General features: G+C 46.2%; 1 protein-coding gene across 6 annotated transcripts in view; it reads left to right on the top strand.

The window, feature by feature from the left end:
• C7H14orf132 (chromosome 7 C14orf132 homolog) overlaps nucleotides 1-20,927 on the top strand; it is a 41,542-nt gene extending 20,615 nt beyond the window's left edge. For 3 of the 6 annotated variants that reach the window (XM_009212207.3, XM_031667866.1, XM_009212208.4), the window contains one exon: nucleotides 20,339-20,927. In XM_009212207.3, the coding sequence (XP_009210471.1) occupies nucleotides 20,339-20,563 (225 nt within the window). In that variant the 3' untranslated portion in view covers nucleotides 20,564-20,927. Of the gene's footprint in view, nucleotides 1-4,723; nucleotides 4,788-16,230; nucleotides 16,759-20,338 lie in introns of those variants that run through there. The other 3 variants (XM_017961512.3, XM_031667867.1, XM_017961513.3) reach the window with 2 other exon arrangements.
• The last annotated feature ends 805 nt before the right edge of the window (nucleotides 20,928-21,732 follow it).

Raw genomic sequence — 21,732 nt, 5'->3', positions numbered from 1 at the left:
ATGGACCATGGGATGCATATGGAGGACAAGGTTCCCAGGGCCCTGGACCACACCATCTGAGCCTTTCTGTCCCCCCAGGGCAAGTGCTTCCTCCATTATTGCTAATCTGAGATGATGTACTCTGATGAGACAGCGTTTTCTCCCCCTGCGTTGTGCTGAGGTACTATGGCAACACTTTCAGAAGAGGTGAATTTGCTTTTTCCTCTTAATTCTGAAATGCTCTCAGGCTTTCCAAAAATATCCTTATTTCCTTGGGTCCTACATGTCGGACACACAGAAAATACAGCCATCTCCTCCGCCATGTATATATTATACCAAGTAGCTCAATGCACAGCTATTGATTGGGTACACTTTTTTTTAATAAAAAATATTTTTAGCATCTGCTCTATGTCAGTAGATGTGCTAGGCACTGGGATTCAAAGAGAAGTTAGACTCAACTCATATCCTATAAGTGCTCACAGTCCCTAAGAAAAATAGATAAGTACACAGCTAACTATAATGTAACATAAGTACACATCTAACTATAAGGTAATGTAACATAACATAATATATTGTAAAGTAATATAATGTAATGTACTATAATACATGCAATATAATAAATATAATATAATGTAATGAATATTTTGTCAGTTCTAGGAATAAATTAGTATTTATTCCTTTCTCTACTGGGAGAGAAAGCTGTTTCTCTCCCAGTAGAGAAAGCTGTTAATTCAGCCTGGAGTGAGGAGGGTTAGGAGTTGGTAGATCTGGAGTTTGATTCCTGATCACTTACATACGAGCTGTGCCAGCTCAGGGAAATGAACGTCCCTCTCTGAGCTCCAATCCTCCATCTCATCCTGAGCTGTTGTGAAAATAAGGGGACACCACAAAGTTACAACAGCCAGTCCCGGAGCAGCTGTTACTCGAAAGATACTGCTCCTCCCTGCCCAGGTGCTGGGGCGCCCAGAAGGGGCTCAGGAGAGGAAGTGAGCATAGACAGAGGGACCCGCAGGCAGCGAAGAGGCAGGCCAGCACTTCCGTCAAAGTCAGTCGCGCCAGCAGCAAGGCGGCCACGTGAGCACACTTGACACATCAGTTCGTGGGGAGATAGGACAGCCAGTGTGGCCAGTGCGGGGAACTGGATCTGAACCCATTGCCATCCTTGGGCTCTGGGTGGGACCCCTTTTGAAAGCTTCCGCTGAACCAGAAAGATAGCACAGCGGTAAAGTGCTTACAAGGGAGTCACCGCAACAAACATGAACACTGCTCTAAAAATTAGCATGCACTTTGGGAGGCCGAGGCGGGCCGATCACCTCAGGTCGGGCATTTGAGTCCAGCCTGACCAACATGGAGAAACCCTATCTCTACTAAAAATACAAAATTAGCTGGGCGCGGTGGTGGGCGCCTGTAATCCCAGTTACTTGGGAGGCTGAGGCAGGAGAATCGCTTGAACCGAGGAGTCGGAGGTTGCTGTGAGTGGAGATCAGACCACTGCATTCCAGCCTGGGCAACAAGAGTGAAACTCTGTATTTAAAAAAAAAAAAAAAATTTGCATCACTCAGCTTAGGTCCCAGTGTCATTGTGCCTGGTCACATTTGGAGTGCCGTAGGTGTGCCCTTTTACCTTCCACCAGCTTAGATGCTCTTTGAGGGAAGAAAGCAGCCCTCTTTGTCCTGCGCAATGTAAGGACATGCAGGTGACCACTTACAGGGGTTCCAAAGAGGGTTCTGTCTTCTTTGCCATGTGTGCCTGTGTCCTCGCCTGTCAAACAAGGGTGACAATAGTACCCACCTCATAGGGTTGCGATAATAAAACCCAATCATGCCTGTAATGTGCTCAGCCCATACCTGGCACAGAGCAGGCTCTCAATAAATATTAGCTTTCATTTTTATTTCATCCACCTCATTGTAAATTGAAGACTCTCCAGCATAGAAACATTAGCCAAGGAGAGTGGCAAGTACTGATATCCAGTAGCAAATCTTGCCCTTAACTGCAGCCTGCATGGGCGAGCAGCACAGAAAGGCTTGGGAGCTCCCTGTGCACTGGAAAGCTTAATGAAAGGGCAGATTATGTTTTTTCAGCAAAACAGCCAGATTCGGAGGCCAATTCTCTGCAGGATGTCACCCCAACGTGTTGCAGGGCTGGGCAAGTTAACGAGAAAGCCTTTGGGATTTGGGGATCGGAGGAGGCCTGGACGCCATTCCCAGGTGTGTGATGTGAGTGATCTTAGGCGGGGTGCTCCGTGCCCCGTCCAGCAGACACTCACTGTAGATGCGTGGGCACTGATTCCAGCCTTCAGCCCCCTGTCTGTAGAAAGAGGCAGACCCCACCCACTGATAACCTCTACAGGGAGTAGAAAAGAATTTCTCACTTCCAGATGTGACCAAAGCAGGGACTCTTTGGAGCTCTCTATTTCCACCTCCATCAGGATGAGCACACGGACCACATAGAGAGCAGCAGCCGCTTAGTACCCCCGGGAGAAAAGCTTGGCCACATTCATCAGCAAAAGCCTATGTACCTGGCTTCTGTGCAAAATTCTTCCCATTAGCTCTTGTCACCTTTAGCACGTGCTGTGCTCCAGGCGCTGTGCTGAGCACCAGGGGACTGTGATGGTTCATTTAAGGTGTCAACTTGGCTGCACCCTGGGATGCCCAGATTGGGTGTGTCCATGACAGTGTTTCTGGATGAGGTTAGCGTTTGAATCCGTGGACCCAGTAAAGCAGATGATCCTCCCCAATGTGGGTGGCATCAACCAGTCCACTGAGGGAGAAGGAAAGAGGAATTCGCCCCTTTTATCTCCTGCCTGCCTGCTTCAGCTGAGACATTGGCCTTCTGCTCTTGGACTGGGTTTTACCACCCTAGCTCCTCTGGTTCTCAGGCCTTTGGATTTAAGACTGAATTATGCCACCAGCTTCCCTGGGTCTCCAACTTGCTGGTGACAGATGGTGGGGTTTCTCAGTCTCCATAATTGCGTAAGCCAATTCCTCATAATCTCTTCATATATGTATGTATGTGTGTGTGTATATATATATGTTATTAGTTCTGTTTCTGTTCATATATATACATATTGGTTCTGTTTCTGTTTCTCTGGAGAACCTGGTCTAATACAGGTTTGATAGAGACTATTGATTTCTATAATCCTGGAATATTGCAGAGTATACCATGATACTCAGGCAGTTTGAATTTAGTTTCTGGTTCTCTGGAAATATTTAAACTGTCAAAGTCTCAGTTATAATACCTGTGTGGTGGGAAGACACCACCTCCACCTCACTGTGAGACACACCGTGATTAGCCAGGGCAGGCACGGGGTGTGCATGAAGCTGTACAACAGGCAGCCCAGTCTGGAGCTGGCACAGTCAGCCTGGGCAGACAGGCAGCTTTCGAAGGCTTCAGCCTCCTGCACTGGCTTCAAGGGCCCAGGACTCAGAGGCTGACATCTGACCAGGGACCTCCATGAGTTACTCATGTAATGGTGTTGAGGGCCTTGATGATGTGGAATTGCACGCCACAAAATCCTGCTTTTTTATTAAGTTTTGAAGGACCTCAATATGTATTATTTTAGAGAGGATGGCTTTCTACTTTGAGATCCCTTCTTCCCAGCAAACACCAATCAACCTTTATTTTTACAGCCTGGAAGTTTGTTTTGATGCTCTTGGCACAGACATCTCACTAAGGAGAAGTCTTCAAGCCTGTGCTCGTTAGCATTTCTTCCAGGGCCTTCCAAAGACCCCTGGGAGGAAATTCACAGAGCATGCTATTGTCCTGCTTCCACTTAATATTCCACAGCGGAGAGCCCTGCCCCAGGAAGAGGGGTTGACTTTTGTACTAAGCCAGGCAGATTTACTGAAATGCACCCCCAGACCTCACCTCCATTTGTAGCCAGGGCTAAACCAAGAGCCTGTAATGTAGGAACTCTGTGGACAAATGAGGGTTTTCCACTGTGGAGGGCACTCAAGTTGTGCCCCTTGGAATTGTCCCTTTTCCTTGGTAATTAAGTCTAGGTGCCTAGAGTCCTACGTTCTTTACCTGGTTGTTTACTTTTTAAATAATTGATTGCCTACCTCAGTGTGTCATGAGCCAGGTAGCCATCCTTCCCTTGGATCACTGGAGCTGACCTCAGCCCAGCCTGCCTTTTCTGGAGCCGGTTACCTATCGCTGCCTCATTCTTCTTCTGCACCATCTAAAGATCTCTCCTTTTCTCTCTCCTTGAGGAAGCCCATGGCAGATAAAACTGAAGCCAGGTTTGTAGAAATGCAAGTCCTCAGGGAGGAGGAGATACTTGAGGCATGTCCCAGGAAACCCAGATTCTGATTTGAACTGGATTGCAAAGGTTCATTCACCAGTGTACATGAAGTCTCTCTCTCTCTCTCTCTCTGTCTCTCTCTCTCTCTCTCACACACACACACACACACACACACACACTGCACTGACCCCTTCTACTCCTTGCTAGCTGAGGGACTAACCTTGGGCAAATCACTTAACCCTTTCTAGGGGCAGTTTCTGCATCCCCTTTTGTTAAAGGCATGGATAGAAATTACCCCACCAGAGTCACTGGCAGTTCTGAAGATTCCGATGGAAGGTGTGCAGGGGAGTAGCTGCATGCCCTGCATCCTCGTGGGGTGCACCTATATCACCTTAGTTTCTTCATCCCTAGGGTGGTAGGGTCTCTGAAAGGCAGCTAAACCACTGTGAGTTAATGACTGCCGCACTGTGAAGGTCATTGATCATTGTCTGCCATTTGCAGAGACAGCTGAGCTCACTCTGAGCCTTCGGTGATGTGCTGAGAAGGGGAAGCAACATCCAATGAGGTTTGTATTAGTCCATTATCATGATGCAAATAAAGACATACCTGAGACTGGGTAATTTATGAAGGAAAGAGATTTAATTGACTCATAGTTCCACATGGCTGGGGAGGCCTCAGGAAACTTACAATCATGGCAGAAAGGGAAGCAAACACATTTTTCTTCACATGATGGCAAGAAGAAGTGCTGAGCAAGAGAGGGGAAAGCCTCTTTATAAAGCCATCAGATTGTGTGAGAACTCACTCACTATCACGAGAACAACAGCATGGGGGTAACTGCCCCGGTAATCCAATTACCTCCCACCAGGTCCCTTCCACAACACGTGGGGATTTAGGGAGCTACGATTCAAGATGAGATTTGGGTGGGAACACAGTCTTTTCACTCTCCCTCTGTGGCCCATGTCTCCCTTCAAGGCTTCATCACCAGGGGTCTTTCTCCTATAGTGAAATGCAAGCAAGCCCCTGTCTCTTCTCTACCTTCCCTGGATTTGGTGGCATAAACTCAAGTGTTCTGATTGTCATCATTGCTACTGCTGTCACCCCAATTAAGCCATGAACACACACACTTCCCCCTGGGGATCCCCAGTCTTTGACCAGCTTGCCACAGTCCCAGCCCTCTCTCCTGAAGGGGTTCAGGTGGCAGCCTGTGGACCCAGCCTTTTGCCACCCTGAGGGATGGTGCCGCTCAACCTTGGGAAGCTGGGCCCTGGTCTGTGGTGAGTGACAGCCCCAGATGTCTCAGCAGGAGACCAGCCCCATGGGGAGTGTGGAGAGCTACAGGGAGGTGGGGCACACAGGGTGCTCTGCCAGGGCTGGGGGATGTCTCCTTGTGCCTGTCCAGCCCTGGGCCTTCATCACAAAGGACTTTTGCTGAAATCAACCACCTTGAGCCTCAGCTCCAGGGCATGCCTGGGAGAGCCATGTGAATGTGGCCTCACAGAGAGGTGAAGGGAGACCTGGTGTGAAGGGAGAAGCTCTCTTTGCAGTTGTCTCTGACTCAGACTCCACGCTGATCATGCAGGGCTCAAGAGAGCCCCCAGGTCGGAATGGACATCAGGGTTAAGGTGGGAGATGTGAATGGAAAGGCCTGGGACCTGGAGAGCCGTGCCACGCTGCTGGAGACTTCCTTCTGAGCACTTCCTCAGGAAAGCTGTCACATGTTCTGCAGGCCCTCTGCAGGCCTGTCGAAACGCCACAGGGATCTCGGCTGTGGGCCGAGGTCCACTGAGTCTCGATTTGCCAAGCACCTTTGTCATACATTCAGTAAAATCTTGGCGCTGTAGAAAGAGCTTGGGACATGGAGGCAGATGTGGTTTGGGGTCCAGCCTGACCCTGGGCGCTGGGGCCTCAGCTGAGAGACTGTGCAGTTGGAAGGCCACCACCACCTCCCAGGGGCCCTGAGGACTGCATGGAATGGCGAACGCTGGGCTTGCCACAGCGCCTGGCTCAGAGCAAATGCCGCAGTCTCCTTCCCAGGTGTGCTTTTGATTTACTTGCTAATATGCATACCAGAAGATTGTTTTGGTGGAGGGGATGATATGGTTCTCTAACTGGTAACAGATGCACAGAACCCTGTGACCATGACCACAATCAAAATTTAGAACTTTCTATCGCCCCAAAATATCTCCTCCTGCTGTCTCTTGCAGCCAACCACCCCCTACTGCACACACCCCTGTCTCTGCTGTTGTCCACCCCATTGTTTTTTGCATCATCCAGAATACCATCTAAATGGCTTTTCCCATATAGCTTCATTCAGGTAACCTAATGCATTTGAGATTCACCCATGTCATTGTGGACATCAATAACTTCTTCATTTTTATTGTCAAGTGGAATTCTATTGGGTGAATGTAGACAGTTCACCCATTTACCAGTTGAAAGACACTTGCATTGTTTCCAGTGTGGGGCAGTTATGAATAAAGCTATTGTAAACATTTGCACACAGGTTTTTGGTGAACATCAGTTTTTATTCCTCTTGGGTAAATATGTAGAAGTGGGATTTCTGGGTCATATGATAAACATATGTTTAACTTTGTAAGAACTGGCTTAACTGTTTTCTTTAAATGGCTGCATAATTGCTTCCCATAGCAAGGTAGAAGAGTTCCGGTTGCCCTACTTTCTCATCAGAAATTAGTAACACGAAGGTTTTTTTTTTTTTTTTTTTTTAAGTTTAGCCATTGTGGTAGATGTGTAGTGTTATCTCATGGTTGTTTTAATTTACATTTCCCTAATTAATGATGATGAGCACCTTTACAAGTGTTTATTTGCCCTCTGTGTATGTATCTCTTGTTCAGGGATATATTTCCTATTTAGCTGTTCAGATCTTTTACCTATTTTTAAAAGTGGGTTGTTTTCCAACCCCATTAAAAAGTGGGCAAAGGACATGAACAGATACTTCTCAAAAGGAGACATTCATGTGGCCAAGAAACCTATGAAAAAAAATTCAACATCACTGATCATTAGAGAAATGCAAATCAAAACCACAATGAGATACCATCTCACACCAGTCAGAACGGTGATTATTAAAAAGTCAAGAAACAACAGATGCTGGGAAGTTTGTAAAGAAAAATAATGCTTTTGTACTGTTGGTGGGAGTGTAAATTAGCTCAACCATTGTGGAAGACAGTGTGGCACTTCCTCAAAGATCTAGAAGCAAAAATACCATTTGACCCAGCAATCCCATTATTGGGGCTATACCCAAAGGAATATATAATAAATTATACTATTGTAAAGATACATGCATGCATATGTTCATTGCAGCACTATTCACAATAGCAAAGACATGCAATCAATCCAAATGCCCATTGATGATAGACTAGACAAAGAAAATGTGGTACATATATGCCATGGAATACTACACAGGCATAAAAAGGAATGAGATCGTGTCCTTTGCAAGAACAAGGTTGGAGCTGGAAGCTGTTATCCTCACCAAACTAACACAGAAACAGAAAACCAAGCACTGAATGTTCTCACTTATAAGTGGGAGCTGAACGATGAAAACACATGGACACATGTGGGGACACTGGTTTCAGTGTTCTTTATATATTCTACTTATAAGTTTTTTTTTTGTCAGATAGATGATTTGTAAATATTTTCTTCCAGCCTGTGGCTTGTCTTTTCATTCTCTTGATGGTGTTTTTCATGGAGAAAACTTTTATAATTTTAATAAGATCCAGTTTGCAGTATTTTCTTGTATGGATTATGCTTTTGATGTTGGAGCTAATAACTCTGCCTAACACAAGGTTACAGGCATTTTTCTCTTACGTATTTTCCTAAAGGTGTTATAGTTTTATGATTTCATTTAGGTCTAAGATTCATTTTGAGTTTTTGGTATGAGGCATGAGTTTTGTTTTATTGCTGCAGCTGTTTTGTAATTTTTGTGTAAGAGATTGGGTTCCAAGTTCACATATCTATCTCTCTATATATTGTTGCATATTGATGTCCACTTGTTCCAGTATCATTTGTTGAAAAGACTATCCTTTTTCCATTGAATTGCCTTTGCAATTTTTTCAAAAATTAATTGGCCATATTATGTGCATCTCATTTCTGGAGCTTCTATTTAATGTGTGTATCCATCCTTTTGCTAACACTACACTGTCTTGATAACTGTAGCTTTATTATAAGTCTTGAAATACGGTAGCATGAGCTCACCAAATTTGTTTTCTTTCTCAAAATTGTTTTGATTATGCTTAGTCCTTTGCCTTTGCAAATAAATGTTTGAATCAGCTTGTTGGCATCAACAAACATTCCTGCTGGGACCTTCATTGGAATGGCATTGAGGTTCTACATCAATTTGAGGAGAATTCACATCTTAACAATATGGAGTCTTTGATTTCATGACCATAGTATTTCTCTCCATTTATTTAGATCTTCTTTGCTGTTTCATCAGTATGCTGCTTTCATGAAGCATTCGGATCCTGCACGTATTTGTTAGATCTAGGCTAAATATTTTATTTTTTGGTGTTGTTGTAAATAGTGCTTTTTGGCTAAAGTTCATATTGTTTGTTGCTTGAGTGTGGAAATACAATTGATCTTTTAATATTGACCTTGTGTTCTCTGATCTTTCAAAATTCAGTTATTAGTTATATGATGTTTTGGAAATTCCTTGAGATTTTCTGTATAGACAATCATGTCTTCTGCAATTAGAGACAGTTTTATGTCTTCTTTATATATAAGGCATCTATGTATATATGACTTTTATTTCTTTTTCTTGCTTTATTGTACTAGCAAAAACTTTCAGTGTGATTTTGAATGGGAGTGGTGAGGTTAGACATCCTCTCGTATTCCCTAGATCGTAGAGGGAAGCTTTCAGTCTTTCACCATTAGGTGTGATGTTAGCTATAGGTTGTTTGGTTTTGTTTTCTAGATGTTCTTTGTCAGATCCAGGAAGTTCCCTTCTATTTCTATTTTACTAAGTGTTTTAAATCATGAGTGGATGTTTACTTTTGTCAAATGTTTTTTCTGCATCTACTGATATGACTGTTTTGTTTCTTCGTAGTTCTGTCAGTGTGGCATAAATTATATGGATTGATTTTTTTTAATGCTGAATATTTGAATGCTTTGCATTATCTTGTTTATATATTGCTGGATTTAATTTGCCAATATCTCGTTGACTGCTTTTTGTCTGTGTTCAATTGAGATATTGATCCACAGTTTTCTGCTTTTGTAATGTCTTTGATTTTGTTAGCAGAGTAATGCTGCCTCATTAAGATGATTTGGGAAGTGTTCCATAAAATGAGTTGGTAAATGTTCCCTCCTCTTATTTTTTGGAACAGAATGTCTACAACTGGCATTTTTCTTCTTCATATTTTTGGTAAATTCTTCAATAAAATCATTTGATGATTTTTCCCAGGAGATTTTAAACTAAAATTTTAATTTATTTAATAGCTAAAAGGACTATGTGGTTTATCTTTTTTCCTTGAGTAAGTTTTGGTAGCTTGTGTTTTTTAAGGAATTGGTTCATTTCACCTACATTGTCAAACCTATGGGTATGTAGTTGTTTTTAATCATCTCAGTAATTCCTTATTGTCTGTCCTTTTGCTGTCAGTAATGTCTGTGGCAATATCCCTTTTCCATTTCTGATATCGATAATTTGTGTGTTCTCCCTTCTTGCTCAGCCTGGCGAGAGGTATTTATCATTGTTATAGATCTTTTAAAAGAACCCTTTTTTAGAGTCATTGATTTTCCTCTATTGTTTCTGTTTTCAATTTTATTGAGTTTTGTTCTTATCTGTATTGTTGCCTGCCTTCTGTATGCTTTGGGTTTAATTCAACTTTCCCCTCGTCCTAATTTCTTAAGGTATAGTTTAGATCGGGGGTGTCCAACATTTTGGCTTCTCTGGGCCACATTGGAAGAAGAATTGCCTTGGTCCACACATAAAATACACTAACACTAGTGATAGCTGATGAAAAAGAAAAAAAAAAAAAACGCAAGAAAATCTAGTAATGTTTTAAGAAAGTTTACGGATTTGTGTTGGGCCACATTCTGTCCTAGGCTGCGTGCAGCCCGTAGGCTGTGGGTTGGACAAGATTGGTTTAGATTATTGAATTGAGACCTTTCTTCTTTTCTCATATAAACAATTAGTACTGTAATTTTTTCTCTAAGCACTGCTTTAGTTGCATCAATGCATGCTGATAACTTGTATTTTCACTTTTATTCAGTTCAGAATATTTGCGAGTTTCCCTTGAGACCTCCCTCTTGACCCATGGATTATTTAGAAGTGTGTGGTTTAGCTTCCAAGTTTTGGGAGATTTCCCCGATATCTTTCTGTTATTGACTCCTAGTTTAATTCCATTATGATCAGAGGACATATTTCATAGGATTTTGATTCCTTTAAACTTGTGAAGGTTTGCTTTGTGACCCAGGATATGATCTGTCCTGGTGACTATTTCACGTGCCCGTGAGAAGAATGTGCATTCTGTTGTCAGGTGGAAGGTTCAGTACACTTCAGTTAGATCCTGTTGGTTGATGGTGGCATTCGGGTCTTCTGTGTCCTTGTTGATTTCCTATTTCTTCCTATACCAAGAGAGAAGTGCTGAGGTGTGATAATTTGGATTGGATTCTGGGTGTTTTGAATATTATGTTGTGAGATGCTGGCGGCTATGGGCTGAGTTGTTGCCCCCTGCCCCACCCCCGCAATTCCCATGCTGAAGCCCTAACTCCCAATACCTTAGACGTGAGTGTATTTGGAGATAGGGTCTTTAAAAGTTAAAATGAGGTCACTAGGGTATGCCCTAGTTCAGTATGATTGCAGTCCTTATAAGAATGGGAAATTAGGACACAGACATGCACAGAGGGAAGACCATGGGAAGACACAGGGAGAAGGCGGCCACCTGCAAGCCAAGGAGAGAGGCCTCAGAATAAACAAGCCCTACCTACGCCTCGATCTTGGACATCCAACCTCCAGGACTGTGAGGATGTAAATCTCTGTTGTTTAAGCCACCCAGTCTGCAGTACTTTGTATGGCAGCCAGAGCAAACTAGTATACTATGTCTTGTTAAAAGTTTTAGAGCATTGCTTTGTTTTAGCAGGTTGGGTCTGGTCTGAAAATTCTCTGTCACCTTCTATAAGCAGTGGTTGCATGTCGCTTGGGTGTGTCTTGCAAGTGCACCCCTCAAGGGTTAGTCTCGACATGGCAGGGGTTTGCACCGTAGTTATCAGAGCCTTTACTGTGCTCCTTTGAATCTCTTTTGTGCATGCAGTTTGGGGTGAGCCCAAAATGCGTAGAGGTTCACACAACAAACTTAGGGCATTCCGTTCTCCAGCTTCCTCCCTCTGGGTTCCCCTGACACTGTCTAGCTCCCAGGAGCCTTTCTGTCTAAACCTCTGGCTGCAAAGCCGGTGTTTCTGCCTGCTGCATCCTCCTGTGCTGCTACACCGGTCTGCACCGCCGGGGCACCCTGTAGGCAAAGCAGTGAGAGAAAATGGAAGAGATCAAGGGAACCCTCCACACTCTTCAGAACATGAGGCCCTTCCCCGGGTTCCTCTGGCCAGTGGGAAGGTTTTCTCTTGTGTTTAGGTCACTGTCACTGCTGCCGTCGCGACCGTGGCAACACAGCTCAGCAACTGACACTGCCTTGTGAGGCAGGGCCAGGAGATAAAAAAGAGAAAACAAGCAAAAATCAGGGATTCCCCTCAAACTGCCAGCTCACAGGAGCCTGGCTTCTCAGTCTTCTGTCTAGAGAGAGGGGGTTTCTTCTAGAGCTTTTGTGCTCAATCCTGGGAGATAAAAATGGCAAAAACCCCAGTAAGCTCATGACGCCTGTCTTTCTCCAGGTTTATTTTCCCTCCCCGAGCCAGCTGCTGCGGCTTTCTTGTCAGGGGCCTCGCCGTTGCTTATTGGAGCCTGCCTGGGGTTCTTAGTTGTAATCTGCAGTGGGCTTACTCTATCTGCGCCGGCACTGCAAGCATTTTATCATATTCTCCTAGTTTCATAATGGTCCCGTGGGTCCCAGGCAGGAGTTCTCGTGTTGAGACAGGGAACAGATCCAGCAATAGAAGTGGCCTAGTCCAGCAGGCAGACTGGGCTGGCACCAGGATCTTACATCTCCCTTGGGGCCCCTTCAGGTACCACCCATTCCTTCTGGAGGACCTGACTGCCTGTTCACGGTCCTGCGGTCCTGCCCGTCCCAGGTCAGGAGGCCACTGTGCCATTCAGAGCCCAGCCTCCCAGCAGTTCCTGCTGATTTGTAAGAGCCCATGAGTGGGCAATGAAAACTCAGGCGCCTTTCCATCCTTTGCTGACCCTCCTGCTCTGTGGGGCTTCAGCCCTCCCCATCAGAGGACATTATGAGGGGATCAGCGTGTACCTCGCCATGCGCCTTTCATTTCTTTTCTTACGTTCCCAGTGGAATCCACATAAAGTAAACCAGACCCAAAAGTGGAAAATGGAGAAAATCAAAAGAGACCCCACTCTAGAGAGAGCCTGAGACAGCAGGTCCAGCTCTTTGCCTTGGAAGTCACGGGGCCACACGGCAAAGATGAAACTTACAATGACAGCTCACAAGCATGGAACACACACAGCCGGGTGCTGTGAGTTTCTGTCACCCCACAGCACCTTAGGAGGTGGTTCCTGCTCTTATCTTCATTTTACAGATAAGGAAGCTGAGGCATGGGATGGTTAGTCATTTGCCCTCATCATACAGCTAAAAAGGAATCACGCGGGAGCTCAGTCTCATGCCTGATTCTGCAGCTCTTGTAAAGAATCCCGGCCTGTGTTGCTTCTTTCTAGCCGAAATGTCTTCACCCCATCAAAATCCCATCGCCTTTTTCCTCTCTCTGTGAAAGTGCACATGACACTATTTTGTGACTGTGTGTTTAAGTCTATATTCTTTTAAAATGTTGAGCCCTTCAGAGGTCATGAGTAACCCTTGGTGTGCCTAATGTCTGTCTGTCACTTCCTGGTGCCAGTGGGCCTTCGGTATTTGTTGAATGAATGACGAAAGGATGGATGGATGGTATTCAAATCTATCCGGGCTTTATGTTTAGACCACAGAGAGCCTGCGAGAATTTAGCGATGAGAGAAATTATCTTTATAATGTTTGTACACTAACTGGAGGCTTCTCTGGAATTTTCTGATGTGCTAGGTCCCCCGGAGAGCCTGGGCCACAGATGGTGTGTTCTGAAGAGACAAAACTGAAGGCGTGGTCCCTTGTACAAATTCTGAAATTGCTGCTATTTTTTAGATTAGCCACATATTGAGTTGTCAGATGTAGCAAATAAAAGATGCACAGCTAAATTTCATTGTCAGATAAACAACAAATAATTATTTAGGATAAGTATATGCCATGCAACATGTGGGATACACTTATGCTAATATGTGGGATATACTTATGCTAAAAATTGTGTTGTTTATTTGAAATTCAAATTTAACTGGGCATCTTATATTTTGTTTGAGAATTTTATTGAAGGCTTTGTGTGGCAATATTTGCCACACAGGCTGTCACTTTAGGCCTGTCTATAACTGACTTCAGCCTTCTTAGTATTGGGCAGGGACTTCTGACCTTAGATATCACCCCATCCAAGCTGCTCCCTAGTACGTAAAGCTCCAAGACAGGGCAGGGCTGGAGCAGGGCCAGATCTCGGCTCTCCAGACCCAGAGCAGCATGGGAGCAGCACAGCCCACTGGGGACATGGCTGTCTTTACCCCCCTACAAATTTAACTTTAAAATTCACAGCCCAGGAGCATCAGATTCTAACTGTTCTGGGCCAGGATGCCACAGGACGGGCGAAGCCAAGCCGGGCACTGAGACTGCATCTAAGGGAGGAGGGTTTGGTGGCCCCCGTATCACAAGCCATCACAATTACACTTCTGTTGTTTTGTGTTTACCCGTCCTCTGAAAGGCCTGCCAAGGTCACCTCTGATAACCATGCTTTGAAGATTTCCTTCTGAAAGCATTTTCCATTCCTTTCTCTGTACAGGTGGCGCTTAGGGGAGATTTATATAACAGTCACCTCCTTAGCAGGAACAGGTGGAGACCTAAAGGCCACCCCACTCCTTAGAGCAGCTCTGCTCTGGGAGCAGGATGGAGACTGTCGGGAAGGCAAGGCCCTCTGAGGCCCCTGGGGGGTGTCATCCCATTGTCCACAATGGCCCGGACCACCTGGAACACCCCACATCACACTCAGCCACCACATGCCACATGGTGCCCCAACACTGCAGGGCAGGGACTCCGAGCCTGGGGCACCCTCCTGAATTCAGAGAGTGCTTAATCCCACAGCCACAGTCGATTGTAACCATCACGCGCGGTGCACTCCAATGCTCGAAGCACTGCTCTTAATTTTAGGAAGTTCAAAAATACCAAACTATAGCAGACACTCATATACCCACTGACCAGAATAGGCCATTTATAATATTTCATCATGTCTGCCTTGTCTTTCCTCATAAGAAACGACTGCAGATGAAATCGGTCTCCTTTGTCCCATCTTCCCCTTTCCCAGAGGCAGCCACGATCAAGTCTGGCTTCTCAATCCAAGTTGGTACTTTTACTAACATTTGTATAAATCCATGCATAGTACATGGTAATATTATGCATGCATGTTTTTGATTTCAAGAATGAGTTTATTTTGTGACTTGCCTTTTTCCCCTAGAAAGCATTTTTCATCCAGTGTTAAGAACCTCCCAGCAGCCCCCTTCTATGAGCTGTCTTTATTATTTTCCCTGTTTTTAACTGAGAACCCTCTGCCTCAGAGAGGTTAAGAAGTGGGCCTAGATCACACCAGGAGGCAATGTTGGCCCTGGGGCTAAATCTTATCATGCCCTCAGGATTCTTGACTGACGCTCCTAGGATTCATTCATTCACCAAATATTTTTTGAGTGTCTGCTCTAGTCTAGGTATTGGGGATACTGTGATACTGTGGAAGATCCCTGCCTTCTGAAAAGTGTAGGCAGAAAAATACAGCCTTCTTTCTTCGACAAGCCAACAAGTGTTTCTGTTTTCTTTTTTTTTTTTTTTGAGACAGAGTCTTGCTGGTGCCCAGACTGGAGTGCAGTGGTGCCATCATACCTCACTACAGCCACGATGTCCTGGGCTCAGGTGATCCTCCCACATCAACCTCCCTAGTAGCTGGGACCATAAGTGTACACCACCACACCCCGCTAATTTTTTTTATGTTTTGTAGAGATGGAGTCTCACTACGTTAGCCAGACTGATCTTGAACTCGTAGCCTCAAGCAATCCTCCCACCTTGGCCTCCCAAAGTGCTGGGATTGCAGGCATGAGTCACCGTACCCGGCCAACAAATGTTTTTTTGTTGTTGTTGTTTGTTTGTTTTTAATCTTGACATGAATATCTCCTCCGATAGGGAATCAAGGCCACCATCGCCCCCCAGGTCACCTCGTGTTGTCCTGGTTGCCAGCGTCTAACTCAGCAACAGGAGACTAGTTTTCTAGTTCTGCCCCCTTAAGCCACTCTCTCTTCTGCACAGTAGCTTTTCTAGGGTTTAAGGTTAGGATCACACCCCCAAATCTGAGTCAAAACCTCATCCAAGAGTCCCATTCTCTGAAGGCTGGTGGCCACCCCTGCCCACTGGTGTGAGAAAGCCCAGCTGCTCGTTTCCAGCAGTGGCGTACCACCAAAAGGCCATCTTTAAAAGTGGCTAAAAGTAGACTGGAGCTGGTCGGGCGGGCTTTGAGAGTGACATTCTCTCACCACCTGCTTCCAGGATGACCTCAGCCAACACCCCTTGTGCTGACCACAAGCCAGATCCTCATCAAATTTTCGTAACTTCCAAGTGTTGGAATTGAGACTGACTTTTTGTTTTCGAGTCATGGAATTCTGCTGTTTGAAGTTATTTTTTTATTTTTATTTTTATTTTTTTGAGACAGAGTCTCGCTCTGGAGTCAGGCTGGAGTGCAGTGGCGCGATCTCAGCTCACTGCAAGCTCCGCCTCCTGGATTTACGCCATTCTCCTGCCTCAGCCTCCGGAGTAGCTGGGACTACAGGCGCCCACCACCATGCCTGGTTAATTTTTTGTATTTTTAGTAGAGGTGGGGTTTCACTGTGTTAGCCAGGATGGTTGAAGTTGTTTTTATGTCTAACTCAGCACTTTCCATTTAGAACCTATTTTACAAAGAAAAAAATATCAAAACAAAATAAAACCAACAAACTTGAGACGGATGGAGCAACAGGGCTGACCGGCTTTGGAGCACCTCTCAGCCGCCTGTCTCAGCATACGGTGGGGGCACGGGCGGCCATCTGCTGACAACTAAAAATGAGTATCTAGTTATCGATCACACAAAAAGCACATGACTAGAAATGCCGTGTTCCTGATTTCCTCACTTTAGCTTAAGCAGCTGGATAAGAGATGCATGTAATACTCTCCTACAAGGACGACAGAGGGAAGGAATACTGGTTGGTAATTGTTGTGTAACTGTTTGGGGCCATGCTTTCTTATACATGATCTTATTCATTGCTTGCAACAGTCTCGCTGGTTGGACTGCATTCTCTTCATCACTTACAGAAGGGAAATTGAGGCAAGTCGGTAAGTAACTCACCCAAGCCCCACCGTATGTGGATTCACCCCGAGCCTTTCTGACACCAGAACCCACCCTCGTTTCCCACGCTCCGAGACAGCAGAATCCATCCAACACTGACCATCCTCTCTGGCAGTTCTGAGCTCCCACCACAGGTGCAGGGCAAAGGGGACTCCCCATGAGGCCTGCCCCACGTCTGGGAGCTCCAGGATTGGGGTTTATGAAGTACCACCTGTGGGGAACCCTCCTGCTGATTTCATATTCATTAATTCCGCATGCTTTTACTTGTCACTTTTTTTGTATGTTAAGGATGGGGCTGAGGGAGTTTGTGATGAGTAGACCATATCCTTGCCTTCAGGAGTTCTCTGTCTAATGGGAAGTGGACATCCAGTTATGCACACCATCCTGACTCCTTTCTGGAACAGAAGTCCGGGGTGTGGTCGGCAGAATGATGCCCCCACCAAGGATGTCCACATCCTAACCCCTAGAACCTGTGGACGGGTTACCGTTCATGGCCAAAGGGACTTTGCAGGTGTGATTAAGTTAAGGATTTTGAGATGGTAGGAGTGGCCTGGATTAGCCAGGGGAGCTCAGTGTCATCACAAGGGCCCTTATAAGAGTGAGGCTGGAAGATGAGAAAGAGAGATTGGAAGATGAGAGAGAGAGATTGGAAGATGCTACACGGCTGGCTTTGAAGATGGAGGAAGGGGCCATGAGCCCAGTCATGAGCCCAGGAATGTGGGCGGCCTCTAGAAGCTGGGAAAGAGGAGAAAACAGATTGTCCCCTAGAGCCTCCAGAAGGAGTGCAGCTCTGCCAACGCTTCGATTTTAGTCTAGTGAGGTCTCTGAAACTGTATGATAAATTAGTGCTGTTTTCAGCCACTGTGCTTGTGGTAATTAGTCACAGCAGCAACAGGAAACTGACATGCAAAGGTATTAAATAAATACCTGCAGGGAGGCAGAGAAGTGAGGGGTGCAGAGGCTGGAGGGCATCACTCTGACCTGTTTGGCAGGAGAGTTTGGAATACAGGTGCCGAGTGCCTCCTGGCAGGAGCTCATCGGAAGCAGGTGCTCAAGGGCACGGGAGGTGCGGGAGTCCTACAAAAGGATCTGTCCAGATTCCCTCCCTCTTTCCCCAGTAATTTGGATGAAAATACTCATCTCATTCATATTTGCTCTAAAGAGAGGAGAGAGACGGGACATATGCCCAGAGAGCTCCATGGGGTGGAAGAGTGGATCAGATCCCATGCGTGGAGTCCAGGAAGCCATCTGTCTAAGCACCCAGCAGCATGGGCCTGGTGAGGGAGGAGAGACAAGAAGCAATGAGTGGGAAGGGACGGGAACTCTGGTTAATTCCGGGGAATCTGGCAGGGGTCATGGGGGGACGTGGGGGCAGAACAAGCCCCCGCAGCCCTCGTCACACCGAAGAGGAAGAAAGCACAGCTTCCTACACTGAACCTGCTTCCCAAGAGGCCACCAGCAAATGTTGGTGACTTTACCTTAGCCTGGGAGGCCTTCTGTTGTGGACAGGCTGGGCAAAGGCACTGACGATGTCACCTGGGGAAGGGGAAGCCGCCCATTAGGCTGGCATGTGTCTGATTCACCCGCACCCCATCTGACCTGCAATTCTTTTGTTTCCACTTATAATTGTATTTTTAGCCTAAAAAAGCTGTTGTAATATTCTTGTTTGCATTGGTCATTATATTTCACTTAAATATATTAATAGAATATGTTATACATATAAGAAGTACTTATATAAAAATGTACCCCTCGAGGGGTGAACACAGCATGGTAACCTGCAGCCCCCACTCGGAAATTGCGCCTGGCTTGCCCTGAGCCCCACAACAGTCCCTTCTAGTCACTGCACTGTCAAGGTCCACAACTGCCTTGCTCCATCCCCTCAAGGACAGCACCATGTTAGGAATATAGGTGCCGAGTGCCTCCTGGCAGGAGCCCATCAGAAGCAGATACTCAAGGGCCACCTGGTGACCTGGTAATGGTCATCCTTTAAGAAGAGGCCACCGAGACTCAAAGCAGGCCAGAGAGCTTCTGAGCAGCAGCTGCCCAGGCACCCGTGTGCCTCTCATGTTCCAGGAGCCTGACCCTGAAGCCCATGGGGCTGCATGCGGAGCAGGGAGTACCTGGGCTCATAGTCGGACACTCCTGGCACTCAACCCTGACACCACCACAGATTAGTGCTATGTCCTTGACCTCTGCTTATCTATCTGTAAAATGGGGCTGCAGTAGTAGCCTCCGCCAGGATAGTTGAATGATTGAGAGTATTTTAATATCTCTAGCACCGCCCCTGACCATAGCAGGAGCTCCACGCAGAATACTGTTTCATGCAGTGCTTGGTAACTGTGCATCCAACGCAGGCATCACTGTGTCGTGTTCATTCACTCAGGTTCCCTTCAAAAGAAACATTGATTATGGGCCAAATAGGTGTCAGTGCCAGCCCGGGAATGCAGATGCACATTCTGCCTCTGGAGAGGGCCTGGGAAGCCTGGATGTGGGCCTCCTGGGCTGGGGCAGGGAGGGGCCTCCTCTTCACTGCTGTGTCCAGGATCACCCCCTCCCTTGGAGCACCTCACTTCCCACCTGAAGTCTGAGCAGCAGAGAACCTTTAAAAACAGAGATGGGAAGTTCTGATCCATGAATGCAAACATTCTGGCATCCCGTGTGCAGTGGTGTGCGGCGCAGGCGGTGGGAATTAGGGTCACTCTTCTGGGGCATTTGTTCCTATCCACCGGCAGGTATACAGTGTTCATACTCATCGACTCAGAAATTGTGTGTCTGGGAGTCTGCCCTAATAAATAACAATGTGTGTACAAGGATGCAGGTACATGCTAAAGGATGTACAAGGATGTTGATCGGTGCATTATTTTTCATAGGAAAAGTGGAAATTGCTAAATCTCCAACTCTAGGGCAGTGGTTACATTTTGGCTTATGTTCGTGATAGAATAATACACAACTGTTAAAATGGAATTTTGATGGTCATTTTGAAACATGGATTAAAAAACACATTTAAATGTGTTTTCACTCGCTCCCTCTCTCTCTCTCTCACGTACACACACACACAGAGGAAAAAAGATTGGAAATAAAAACCATCAAAATGTTAGCAGTGATTATGTGGTGGGATCATGATTCTCGTTTTTTTATCCTGTTTTGTGTTTTCTTAGTGTTCTATGCTGAGCATATATTATTTTTAAAATTAGAAGAGGAATGAAGGTATTTACAACCCATATTGTCACGGAGGAGCCTGGCATTGGGGGAGGGGAATGGCTGGAGGGGTTGCTGTGAGTCCTAGTGAGTCACCAGCTAGCTGTTGGGTGAGTTCCTTGATGCTTTCATAGTAGCGTGGGCATGACAACGTCTGCCTCAACAGGCTGCTGTGAACATTAATTTTTTATAGATTACCATATGCACCATCAATTATAAAACCATGAAAGCAAAGCCCTGTTTTGCAGGTGCAGTAGAAGTTGTAGCTTCATGTGGGGCTGTTTGGCCAGGCCACTTCCCTTTCGGAGGGCACATCTACCCAAGCTCCCATGGCCCTGGATAATTGTCTCTCTCTCTCCTTCTTTGCAGCTGCCCATGATGGGAGGAGCTTTCATGGACTCGCCCAACGAGGACTTCAGCACCGAATACTCCCTGTTTAACTCCTCTGCCAATGTCCACGCAGCTGCCAACGGCCAGGGCCAGCCGGAAGATCCTCCTCGGTCCTCCAACGACGCGGTCTTGCTATGGATTGCCATCATAGCCACGCTGGGGAACATCGTGGTGGTGGGTGTGGTGTACGCCTTCACCTTCTGAGGACGGCGCACCCTCCACCACCATGGGGTGAGGCTTGGCACGTAGCTCTGACTTGCTGTTGGCCTTTGGCTGCTCTCATGTTCTAGAACCAGGAGTTTTGACCAGAGGCAGCAGCCATCCTTCTGGAATTCCCACCCAGCAGCCCTGATTTCAAATATCCCACGTTGTGGTCAAGCTGAGTCAGAAGACATGGAAGTATGGGTCTCCCACCCCTAGAGGCATGATGGGGCAAGGCCTTCGGAGGGCAGATTGGGGATCCTTGAAACTACATTCCAGGAACAGGAGACTAGATGGAACAGCTAGTTAGGTTTAAAACATAGGCACGGTTTGATGGTCGCTTGCTGGTGGTAAATAATCACTCGTGTGTCTTGTTTTTATGCAAACTTATCGAACCTAGGGTGTGGGGTGCTGGGGCAGGAGCGACCCTCAGGACTTCAGTGTTCCCGACCCAATTCTGGTTTAACATTCAGTCCCTTGGCCACCTAGTAGGGCCATTGGATGTTCCTAATTTGACTTTGAAATGGCACCTTTGTCACGAGACACCCGGTCCCTTCCGAGACCCAAGTGCATCCGGAGACCCAGGGATGGGAGGTTACTGGTCATAGGGTAGAGTTTCTGGGAGTGTTGTTAGTGGTTTGTATCTCCTGGCTGGACTTTCTCTTCTTTTTAAGAAGAGGAGGGGAGAGGATGGGAGAGGATGTCTTTAAGAGCTGGATCTGCCAGGCAGTGGACTCTTCAGGCCACCCACGTGAGGATGCTCTTTCTTCTCTGAGGAATCGTGGAATTTTAAAGATGAACAAGATTCATGTCCACTGAATTATTCAATGCATGGGTCAGAGATGGGGGTGATTTGCCTGTGGTCACCAGGCACGTTCATGGAGGAGTTGGGACAGGAAGATGTGTCCTTTCTGTTTCAGCTCACTGCTCTCTCTCACTGCTCAGCTCACTGCTCTCTCTGCCCCAACTAAGCACTTCCTTGAGGAGGTTGCTGAGAAGCTGCCCTGGGGAGAATGTCCAGGCATCTTGAAGGTGGATGCAAGATTGGCAGGCTGCTCAGTCACCCGTCCTTTACACTCAGTGTGGATACCGTGCATTCTCCTGCAGCGTGAAAGTGCTTCTGCCCAAGCCACTTCCTTAAATTCTCAAAAATCAGCATCTGAGGTCCTGGC

Source organism: Papio anubis, chromosome 7, assembly GCF_008728515.1.
Source record: "Papio anubis isolate 15944 chromosome 7, Panubis1.0, whole genome shotgun sequence".
In the NCBI taxonomy this organism is placed as follows: domain Eukaryota; kingdom Metazoa; phylum Chordata; class Mammalia; order Primates; family Cercopithecidae; genus Papio; species Papio anubis.
The sequence above is the reverse complement of the archived record's forward strand: the minus strand, read 5'-3'. Positions and strand labels throughout refer to the sequence as shown.